Consider the following 12203-nt stretch of genomic DNA (forward strand, 5'->3'; position numbering starts at 1 on the left):
CACAGTCTTTTTCCTGTATGTAGGAGGTTAAAACAGTTTCTACGTAAGTGGGAGTAGGAAATAAAGCAATAACAACGAAGCAAATTTTGCATTTGGCTGTGTGTGTAATGATATAAAAACTATGGTTCTTTTCCAGTGGGGAAAGTGGAGCTGTGTGAGTCAGGCTGCAGGCAGGGTAGCAATGGAGCCCTCTGCTCAGAAAGCTTGTTGTGCTTCAGGTACTAAAACGCTTGTTGAAAAAGCTGCTAGGTAGTATCTTAAAGTAGCTGTTCTATTTGCAATCTTTCATGTACTTTTTCTTGTATCTCAAGTTCCCAGAATTTTATGTTTCTTCTTTGAAGTGCTTGATTCATCAAGTTTTCAGTGCTGTGAGCCATCTTAGAAGACACTCTGTTTTTCAAGTTATTTATATTTATTGGGAACAAGCAGTCTATGCATAAAGAGGAATTTCTTCCCTTGTGAACATTTGAATGCAAATTGCTTGTTTTTATAATTTCAAATCCCACAGTGACAGGTTACAGTAGCATAAGCAGTGTGACCTTTTGGTGTGATTGCAGGAAGTAAAATATGAAAACTATTTTAAAAATAAAATTCCTTTGACTAAGGAAGACTGTGCTTCCTTGATCTGACTGGAAAAATAAGCCATACCAGTTCAAATCTTGATTCCATTCTGCTGCTACTTTTTTTCCAATGTCTTCTGTGCAGTTACTGCAGCTGGTTGTAGTAGGGCAGATCACTGGAGTGAGAATGAGAACCAAAAAAATACTGTGTGGCTTATTAACAGTCAAAATCAATATCCACACGTTCTGGATCATTTTTAAGTATTTCCAGAAATGAAAGAAAAGTTTTGAGTTTTAGCCAGCAAGGAATGTCAAAGTAGACAGCTACCCGATGCCAGAAAACGTGTAATACTTTTACAGCTTAATTAAATAGAAAAGTGATAATTGTCGTATTTTTTTTTTTACACTTCTGGCAAGGACTGTGTTCACCTAATGATTGCAGTTGCCCACCAGGAGCTGTGCAGTGCCCAGCAGCACCTGCAGCATGACAAAGAGGACTCTTGCTTCAACTTGTACTATGTTTTCATTCCCAGCTTGGTATCTTCTCAGAATTGGCCCAGAGTTTCCATGATGAGCAGTTTTGCCTGTCTGGTCTTTTAAAACTTGTGAATAATGAAGGATGATACATGTAGCAAAGAAACAGCCCCCTCATTTTATCCTTGCATGTTACACTAGCTGTCATTAAATCAGTAATGTACTGAGAAATACGATATTGAGTTGAGGGGGCTGATTGTTTCATTTGACAGCAAGCAATACTACACAGACAGCTGATCAGTAATTTCCCTTAAGCCCAGTTGCCTCATTTGAAGTGAAGTTGCTTGTTCTCGCTGGAAACAGGCTTGGCGTTCAGGGTTCTGGAGCACGGTTGCTCACCACGTCCCTCAAAGTTGTCTTGTTTTTAGTAGAGGAGAAAGATTCAATCCGGTTGAAAATATGTGAAATCTTTACAGCTGCTAAGTTGCTGGGTTTATTAGCCAACATCAGAGCATTAGCGGAGAGGTCTAATCTTACAGCAGGCTTTTTAAAGCTTGTTAAGCAGGCAGAGCAGAAAGATTTTATGGCTATTACTAACTGATAAACAAGAAACTGATGACAAATATGACGTAATTTGTGTCAGGTTTACCATTCAGAACCTCGGTTTGGAACTGAATCTGTTCTGCTGAGTTTTACTTGATTGCCTTACCATAAGTGTAGCATACAGGCTGCTTGTCTGAGGCTGACTGACAGCAGGAAATTCCTTGTAATTTTGCTGAATTCTCAGTGGGGCTTTGGGGTGACAAAAATGTTATGTGCTTACTGGTATGTGCTTATTGTTTTTTGAGAGTAGCTGAATTACTTTACTATTGCTTCTAGTTAGGAGCAAACACTCAAATATTATTTTACAATAATAATAAATGTATACATTAGAACTTTAAGAAAGAAAATCAACATAAGACCTCAGAGACTTCTTTACACTAAAGTATTTTCTAGCAATGTGTTCTCCAGGTAAAAGCATCTCTTTATGCAAATTTCTGTCTCTGAATGGTTTAAGAAAAATAATCCATTGTTGTAAAAATGCCTGCCCAGAGTACTGTTGATGCCATAGGAGGTACTTGGGTGTGATCCTAATAGTCAGTAACCTTTATTTGTGAAGCAGTGCTCAGAAACATTTAGATAATGGTCTTTTGGTGGGGACTGGGGGTAAAGTTTGGTTGTGTTTTTTTGTTGTTGTTGTTTATTTGTTTTAAGATGTTCGAAAGTTTGTGTTTTTTTTGTTCTTTCTGTTACTGTTTCAGATGTGTGCTAAGAATGCAAGCAGTTTTTAGATAGCCACCAAATTACAAAGCTGCCAGTGGCTTACAGGAGGTGCAGGGTTAGGAGCAGGAGTCTGGTTGGGCTATAGGCACGGTAGGCTGGGTACAGCACAGAGGCCTGGCCTATGAGAGAGGAGCAAAGGAGGTCATAAGAGTTGTGCACTTCCAAAGAGGATGCTGTAATGGTGGAGATGGCAGTTGCAATAGTTGTGTGGCTTTGCTGAATAATTTGGTGTTTCCTGAGTGAATTACTCTAAACTTGAAGTAACAGTAGATGCATGAAGTGGCAAAATGTTGTTTATCTTGTCTGATGCGTGCAATCTGTTTTATTAGCATGGGGAGTATGAAATAGTTCTTTGAAGTCCCAGCTTGTCTTGTTCTGCAGACTTTTTCATATACTGGAGTGCAGTGCTAATCCCTCCCGCATTATCATCTCTATAGATATTCATCTTGATTGTGTAGAGTGCCTGTTTAACACTGATGCTGTTTTAAACTCTCAGTTGTTTTCACATGGGGAGAAGACAACCTGCCTGACTGGAGGTGAATGCTCCCTCACAGTGCAGTGACAATTAAAGCAGTCATTAGTAATGCAGGATTGCTTCTGTCATTGTCTTAAGGTACTTTGAAACATGGAGAAATAATAAGATATAGAATGAGTTTTAGCATTTAAGTTGTGCCTTGCTTTGAATTAATGGAAGAATTCTGTCTTTCCACAGGAATTTGTCAGGCTGTTTAGCTATAGGTTTTCTTATACGCTGTTTATTCTGGAGACGTAATTTTATTCACTCTTCCTTTGTGAGGACCAATTGCTAACACACATTGAAAGCTAGGCTTATTTTCAGCAAAAAATAATATCAATATCCACTGTAACTGAAAACTAAGTGTACATTTTGATTTGTGCTTGAAGGGCAGCTAGCTAAGCAAAGTGCTCCTAGATCCATTTTCAGTCAAGGTGTCCTCTGAATGTGAGTTCACTGAATGTAACATCCATACTGTTCGCATTCAAGGGTTAAGTTTCCCTTTCAAAAAAAGGTATTGATTTTTCTCTTTTTTTCTTGGAACAGTTTACTGCTCTGGAAATAGTTGTGTAAACAGTCAACTCTATGTGCTTCTTCTGCTGAGCCTTTACGTAGAGCAGAGGTGCCCAGCCATTCTGCCTTGGAGCCAGATGAAGGCTGTACAGTCTGTTCTGTCCCTGCTACCAACCCGTGGGCTTGTGCACATGGCATGTGATCTGTCCAGCCCTTACATGACCCAGCAGCCATACAGTCAGGTAAACAAATGTATAAACTTGTGTTTGTGAGGATGGGATATGGCATCAGTATTTGGCTTATGCCAAAAGCTGCGTTCAGTCCATGGATGGCTTGCTCCAGTGAGCTGGTTGTCTCAGGTTTAGAAAGCTGTAGGCTGTAAAGTAAAACTAGTTTAGCTCTTTTTTTGTCCTAAGCACATATCTGACAGAATTGTGAGAAAATGGGAGTATCCTAATTCTGCTTTATCTAACATCTGTTTTCAGAAGTACTGTTTGTTCTCAGCAGGTTTTTGTGTGCACTGCAGTAGCTTGGCAACTTGTAGGTTGCACCATTCGGTGATTTCAGTATGCTTTTAATCATCACTGAAATTTTCCTTTCCAAGTTTGAATATTCAAAGTACAGTGAAGTGGGCATCTGTGATTATAATAATATAATACCAACAGAAATGTTTCATTTGGGATCTGTTTAACAAGTTGTTCATTCAAATTTGTAATCCAGTATGTCTTCAAATTTCAGTCCAGAAGTCTTTCTTGAAATTAGTTTAAGAAAGGGATACTTGTAACTTCTTTCTGCAAGTGATTGTTAACCACTACACAGGTACTCAGAGTCCCCAAATACCTATTTGGGTAGCTTGCTGGAAGAAGCTCAGTGCTAAAAGGCCTGACTGCTTGCTGGCGCTTCGCTGGAAGCAAAGTTTGAGTTTGACCTCTGCGCATGGGGGCATGAAGATGCTCTGTGCATCCTGTTAATTGTACATTCTCTTTACACTTGAATCTCAGTATGCTTGAAATGGTACAAAGGTAATAGTGTGAAGAGTACAGTACTGTTGCCTTACAAGTGTTCTCACAGTATGCTTACTGATGTTCCATGAGGTGTTCTTATGCTGTAGGTTAGAACCTCCTGGGATTTTGAGTGATACCCTTATTTGTAGGGAAGAAACAGCATAGGAAAACCACTTACATTATGGAGTTGGTGCCTTCTGTAGCATATGGTTCATCATTTGTAGTGAACAGTGATTCTTCATAATAAATTCGGTAATACCCCTCAGACTTGGAGCTTAAAAATTGCATCTCAAGAAAGCCAGTAAAACAACATGTGATAAAAACATCTTCCAGGAAATGAAGTTGATCAGTAAATAAGATGTAGATATCTTTTTTTCTTTTTTCTTTTTTTTAAATAGGTAACATAGAGTTCACAACTTCCTATTTAACAATTCCTGCCACTTCCTTTCTTGTGTGTTTTAGTACTTCCTCTACATACGAGCTCATAACTTTTGAGAGACTTCATGGAACTAGTAGAAAGTTCGGAAATACAGCCATTGTCTGTCTCATAGTATTCTAAATGTAAGAATAGTTTACCACACTGTGAGGCTTTATTCCCTTAAATTCTTCAAATATATTAGAAAGTGTTATGTAGATTTTTAGATATTCAGAGTACTTAATATGAATGGAATCATGTATGCAAAGTGAGACCAGTTGCTTAGTGTTTCAAAACAGTGAACAAGGTTTCGTTGAATTAGAATTAAGTCCTTTCCTTTGCATATTAAACACTTGTTGTGTTGCTTTGTCCTTCTAAAGGCTTAATCCATTTTTTGTTACAGTTGTTTTTGTTTTCTCTATAGAAAAAGTAAATTTAAAAATTAGACTTCACTGACATAAATAAGTAAGACTTAATGCTTACACAACTCAGAACCACAATGGCTTAGATATGGCTTATCTTGTAAATGCTTATTGTGTTCGAATCTATCTATTTCGTGTTATTGCTGCTAAGTAGGTATAGGAGATACACTTTTGTGCAATGATTACTGAAATTGTATTTCAGAACTCTTTAAACAAGGCGTATATGTTTACAAGCAAGCAGCTATGAACTGACCTTTTCCTTTTGAGACAGGCTCTTCTCAATGTTCAAGATAGAGAGGAGATTGTCTTTACCTTATTTGATAAGAATTTATATCTATATAAATGAAACATTACAGAAAAAATAGCGGTAAGTCTCTGCAGTCTGAATAAACTGTTGCTGTTGTGTCTAATGTGGTAACAGTATTGTGCTGTGAAGGCTAATTTGGTAGGTTTCTAAGAGGGAAATAACCTTTGAAACTCTTATAATATGCAAACTAATTAGAGGGTGCAGTGAACTGCAGAGCTGTTTCTGCCAAGCTGACTAAGCTAGGAATTCTAATTACTATTTTCAGCCAGTTTATAATGTTTCTAGTTCTCAATAGTACCCATGTTACCACCTTCAAGAATTATATTAATGTATAGTTATCCCACTGATTAACAAAGTACAATCAATATTTTTAGTGCAAGCACTATGTTACTTTTTAGCTCAGAACGAACTGTGAATATACAGACAAAACAAAACTCTTCTAGAAGCATCTGGGCTGTGGTACGCTATAATCATGTCTATGACTTGCATGAGTTCGGACTAAAAGCTTCCTTAGAGGAAAAGACATGATCCCTGGAGTGAAGTAACTGTTGTTTTCTCTAAGTTCTTTACATATAATTTCTCTAGTGTACATATTCCTCCCTTTTTCCCCCCAACAAGAGAATTCCCTTTCTCCAAGAATTTCTTGCATGCTATTGTTTGCATTAAAGAATGCTTTTCTGTTGATCCTTAAAATATAATCAACATAAAGATCCTGTTTAAAAAACAAACAAACAAAAACAACTTCTGAGTTTTGTCCAGAGACTTAAAAATCATTGTTATCAGCTGTTTTGTACTTCAAGAAGTAACTGCAGCAGTACAAGAGTTTGGAAAGTACTGAGATGAGTCACATCATAAGAAGTGTTTGCAATTACGAGATAGTGACAAGACTAACTTCAAAATTAAATTCTAAACTATTACTTCTTTTTTTTTTTTTTTCTCCCAGTAAGCTTCCTTTGGTACTTTCTGCAAAGATCACTAGATGAGCAAAATATACTCCTGAGAATGTATGTGCAGTAAATGAACGTACTTAATGTATAAATGAGTTGCCTTTTTTCTTTAATTTTATATCAGTCTGATTTTAATGAAGCGTGTTGCTTGCTGGTATCTAAACCTGCTCTAACTGGCTGTGTTTTCTGAAAACATACATAGCTACTTTTACTCCAGTTAAGAATTCAGTTTTTAAAAAAATATTTTAATTCTCTTTTACTTCTGTTAACACTAATAGATTACTTACTGTATCCCTTCTAAATTGCAACAGGTAAGATCTCAGTTTAGTCAGTGTTGGATGTTGAAACTGATAGTTTAAAGTTAATTCTGTTTTCACAAGCTTTATATTTTTCACTTCTGTTTTTCATGATGGTAAGAGACATCCAGACCAACTCAAAGAAAGAAAATAAAATCTAGACAAACTCCAGAAAATAGTTCTGATTCTTTTTGCTTCTGATTTTGTGTCATGATGGAAAACAGGCCATTAATGTAGATGTACTTTTCTGTTTTTAAATACTTTAAATACTTTCTGCCCAGAAATGTAAAGGAAACTCATGATTTCCAGGCCTGGCTCCTATGATGCTGAGCGATGTCCACTTCCACTGACAGGTTTCTTTTAATAAAGCTAGAAAAGGGGAGGGGAGCTAATCTAAAACTTTCTCCTCTTGCCTCTAGGGACCAGGGAGGACAAAAGCATTCCTATGGGAGCTAGAAGAATTGCTCATAGAAATATCCTCCCTTCTGAATGGAGAAGTATATAGCTGTTCCAACGCAGCTGTCAACCAAAGAGAGCACTGCAGTGTAGTAGCTGGATTCCTAAAATGGTAGTGAGAAATGTTGGCTCCAAAGTTAGAAGCCAAATGAGTTAGAGCATTGCAGATGAAAACTAATCTGCTTGGAGAACGCAAGGAGCATCCATAATAGCAACAAAGAAGTGGCTTCTAATGGTCTTCATTGGTTGACTTCCTTAACTGGTATGTTTGCAGTCCTTGAGGGAAGATGTGGCTGCAGTAATGGCTGTTCCGAGAGATCAGGTAGATCAAAATCAGTACTCTAGCTGAAAGGTGTTTTTTTGCTCACTGAAACCCTTTAATGTTTCAGCAGTTCAAGCTGACATAAATGTTTATTTTGGAGTGTAATGCCAGCAACAACAGCAAACTTAACATTAGAGCATTCAAAGAACAATAGCAGTGATGTGAAAAATGTTTTCCTTTTTAAGTCCTAAAAGGATATTTTTGTAGCTTTTAGTCTCTAATGACCTTTCAGAGTGTGTTCTTCCACTGCCCATTTTTCTCTTTGCATGCAAATTCTAATGCTGCCTTAACAGCATAATAAAAGTGAATTGGTGGTAAGTCATAGAGTGGATGAAGTTTCCTGCTTTTACTTCTTGCATTGGCTAGCTTCTAGAAGATACTGTAAGGTCAAAGTTACATTGCTGTATTCGTAAATAGTAAAGTAAAGTAATGGACCTCTTTTTGCTTTTGATTACAGTGTCATTATGTAGCCATCTGTAACTCCACCTGCCTTTCAATATTTGTTTTGGGCACCCAGCCACCAAAAATTCTGAAATGATCTAATTTCCTGTTATTTAGTACTACTTGTAAACTGTCTTTGGTCTTCATTACTAGTATCTGAGCCCCCACTTTAATGTAGATATGGTACTATTCAAGAGAGTTGGGATAGTGGTTTTTTTCTATTTGAACCTCATTATCCATTTGCAAAAGATTGCAGTGCAGCAGAACAAACTGAAAACTGGAAAGAAAAATTTAAAAAAGTATCTTTCTTTCTAGTTGCTGAATCCATGGTTAAAAGTCATTGAGATCTTACTGAAGGAATCAGATACCCTCCAGGGAATTGTTCCAGTGCTAACTAAACGCAGGGGTGTGAAGTCAAACTCGCCAAAAAATGAAAGCTCTTTACCCCTGGGAAACTATTTAAGAAAACTTGTCTTCTGGCTTCTTAGGCTTGCCTTGAAAATTGGAGCTATAGCAATCCCAGAGCCTGGCAAATATTTGTTTCTTCTAATTGGATAAGCAAAATGTTGGATTTAAGAGAGGTAACAATTTTGTACTAGATACTAGACACATCCCGAATGGTGCTTAGATCTTTCCTGTTTTGTAGACACTTGTAAATGTTGTCATTTTGGTGGATAAGTCCATTCAGTCCATTTGTTCACCTTGCTCCTTGCTGAAATCCCTCATGCTTCATGGATACTACTTGATCAGTCTCAATTAAGGAGAAAAGGGAAAGATCATTAATTAGTGAGGCAGCATTCACACCTTATTTGTGGTTGGTATTTTAGAACTAGTGCATAAAAACCTTGTTTTCACAGAGTATAAACTGCTAATAAGATGAATGCGCAAATGTTGACATTTCTTTTTGTTTTTTGTTTTTTGTTTTTTTAATCAAACATTTGCAATTTCGTTTTGTTTCTTTAAAAATATTTGTCCTGAGTAAAATGATGGCAGTGTTTGTCTATGAAGCAGTCAATGTGCTGTGCTGTTTGTTTGGCTTTTAGTCAACATACTTTCCAGGAAAGGGTGAAAGGACACTGATACCACAGATCAGTTTCGTTTGTAGCTCAGTGAATGTGAAATATATATTTTAATATAAAATGAAGTCTCTTTAAAAAAAAAAAAATAAATAAAAAAGACAGTAATAACTTAATTGAGGCGTACATAAACTTCAGCTCCTTAAATGTGGGGGCTCCTTGCTTTGAAACTTGGTGAGAAAACAACCTTTGTGTGGGTGTTCTGGGTCCTTTGATCATTGTAGTAGCTTGCTTATGTCTCACAAGATGAGCGTAGTGACCCCCACTGAGTTTTAAACAGTGACAGTAGTTCTGTCATTAGTTTGAATGGCAACCAGGAGTCTCTCTTTAGGCAAAAGGTTATGAAGTCTTTCTGTATTGGTTTGAGAGCTGCTCTTAAAGTAATGCTTTCTATTTTCTGACGTTGGCTCACAAAGTCAGAGGCGGATATTGGTGGTGTGGCAGTAGGGCTGAACCTTCCCACCAATGTCCCGTTACATCTTGTTGCCGTGTGACAGCTGGCAGCAGAGGGGCAGTCTGACAGAGTGGTGTCTGACATGGAAGTGCTTATGGAGCAAAGGGAGGAAACTGAATTCCCTCATGAGGAAATAGACATTCCTATTGACATTCATTGATGCTTGCTGGAAGCTTATGGAGACGACCAGTGGATTTTGGCACAGGGAGGCATGGGTGGTGCGTTTGAGCAGTGGTGACAGTGGTCACCTCCACTGGTGCAAATGTTTCTGAGTGCAGAATGAAGACTCCTGTTCATCGCTGGTGAAAATGCACAACTAATGGTGATGACCACATTGAAAAATAGTCAAATTCTCTTGGAGAATTTGCATCTCTTGGAGTTTTCATGGAAGTAAAAAAAAGGAGGCATTACTTTCGGAGCAAACTACATGCAATACTAGTACCATAGAAGCCTTTGAAATTATTCGTTGATAAAAAAAAAAAATGGCCAATGTTCAAAAATGTTCATTGTTGTCATCAGGTGCCAGTCTGAGTTTAAATTCTGGACCAGTAATTCAATTAAGTATCACATATTCTTTTTTCTAAGTATGTGAGTGAATCATACAGTAAGTCTTACTTATATGAAAGGATGCCAGACATGTAGCTTCACTACGAAAGGCATGATTGAAAGCAGTCAAAAAGAAGACAGCAACCCAACAGCATACAAACCCACAGGAAGCTTTTTGTTGTATTTATCGAAATTAAGGAAAAAGTTTGTCAGAATGGACAGCTCGAGGAGGTGGGAAAAGACAACTTCATAGAAGGTCTGGTAATGATTTTCATTGCTCACTAAAGTTGTCATACAGCTGACAGGAATTTAGAGTAACTTTTGGAAAATTTCTGTTCCTGCAGCAGAACGCATGCCTTATACCTACATAAATTAAATCAGGTGTCCTTTCTGTGCAAAGGGAAAGGATGGTAGGTTATAAAATGGAACTATGCTCATTTCATTTACAGGAACCATCTTGTGCTTCAAAATTTTAAATGTACTTGTTTCAATGTACTGAAATGATTTTACAGGAAGTCAGGCTGAACTGATTCACTTTCTTCATATTGATTTCTGCCCAGCACGAAACTTCTGATATTAACAAAGGATGAGTGATACTTTAGACACCACTTGACATGACTTCAAATAATAAAACTTTCTTATTTTTCTTAGAGCTTTTCTAAAGATGAAATTTAAATCTGAATAAGAATGGGTAATTCCTGTAATGGTGATAAAGCTTGCAGTTGGTTTGCACATAGAGAGAATGAGAATCCTTACTGCCTTTCTGTCTTTATTTCAGTACTTTTTCTAGTTTTTCTGAAGCTAAATTAGCTACTGTCTGGTAGCTTGATCAAATGCCTGTCTATCCTTGTAACAAAGAAGTTTGGGATAAAACATACAGGTTTAAACCATTTAAACCATTTAAACAGATTTAGATGTTTACATGCTCTTGCTTTCTACTGTACTTTGGTAAATAAGATTGGTTACTGAGAGATGTCAACTAGCTGCTGTTAGATAGTTGTTAAAGAGGCTTTTACTCTCACTTTTATAGTAGAACTTCAGAAAGGAAATTACATGACAAACAGTAAATTAAAAGATGTTGGAAGTTGATGCCAACTATTAGTAGTAGCGTGGACCGCAAGCCAATCTAGTTGGCTTTCATTTGAAGTCTTCCATCCTTTCTCTAGTACAGTCCCCAAAATTGTTTTGAAAAGGCATGATCATATCTCAAATATTTTAAAAGACTTTTTTTGTTGTGTTGTGTGTTTTTTTTCTGTACAGAACACTGAGCTTTATAAACAAGCCAGACTGAACCTTAATTTTCATTGTACATTTTATAATGGGTGTATTAATCTGGGCTTCTTTCTAAGAACTATATAAATGAATTTAAATACTTAAAAGTCTAGCAAATGTTTGAAGATCTTTGCATTAGAGAATATGCAACTTCCTGGTTTAAAACAATGCAAAACCAAACCTTTCTTAAAGAAGTAGTAAAACCTTAAAATATCAGCAACTAATGGCAAGAAGAATTAACAAGCTACTGATGAACAAGCAGTGAGCAAGGAGTGATATTGATATAGATACCTTCAAAGTCACTGTATCTCTTTGTATACCTTGCAGGAAAGGCAGCACTGAAACACCAGAGAACCTTAATTACATTTATCTTTTTTTTTTCCCCATCAAATGAACTCACTGGTTTTAAGGTTAGATGGTGATAATGCGTTATGCAAGAATTTGGTCAAAGTAAGGTCTTGTGTTTTCAAACTGAGACTACTAACAATATGTAGTAACTCTGAAAGATCGTAGGGTGTTCTGAGTGAGTATAAATAAAAAGTCATTCCACAGTTCTGACTTAATGGAGTCGGAGATTCAGTTGAGAAACTAAACTATCTGCAGTGGTTCCGAGGGCATCTCTCACCCATTTGCTTCCAGTTTGTGACTTGTAGCTGGTCTAAACTCTTGGTTATATGGCACATCAGTTTGGCTTTGCTGTGAGAAGCAGCTTTTCTCGTCCTCAGCCTTGTACTACTTACGGTTTTTGTTTTCCCTCCTTCCTCTCCACCCTCACCGAAGACTGCAAAGTCTATTAATGTAATCTTTTCCTTGCCTTTTTTTTTTTTTTTTTTTTTTTTTTTTTTTTTTTTTTTTTTTTTT

At 36.9% G+C, this 12203-nt stretch overlaps 1 protein-coding gene across 3 annotated transcripts in view; it reads left to right on the top strand.

Annotated features, from left to right (window-relative positions):
• The window catches only part of PTPN1 (protein tyrosine phosphatase non-receptor type 1), a 39131-nt gene that overhangs the window by 7758 nt on the left and 19170 nt on the right, over positions 1-12203 (top strand). Inside the window, exon 2 of one of the 3 annotated variants that reach the window (XM_042834327.1) lies at positions 3418-3626. The exons of the other annotated variants lie outside the window; for them this stretch is intronic. Within the exon in view, the coding sequence (XP_042690261.1) occupies positions 3522-3626 (105 nt within the window). The 5' untranslated portion in view covers positions 3418-3521. The remainder of the gene's footprint in view (positions 1-3417; positions 3627-12203) is intronic. 3 annotated transcript variants of the gene reach the window in all.

This window comes from Centrocercus urophasianus, unplaced genomic scaffold (assembly GCF_019232065.1).
Source record: "Centrocercus urophasianus isolate 14NV4802_14NV808 unplaced genomic scaffold, USGS_Curo_1.0 seq_46, whole genome shotgun sequence".
Lineage (NCBI taxonomy): Eukaryota > Metazoa > Chordata > Aves > Galliformes > Phasianidae > Centrocercus > Centrocercus urophasianus.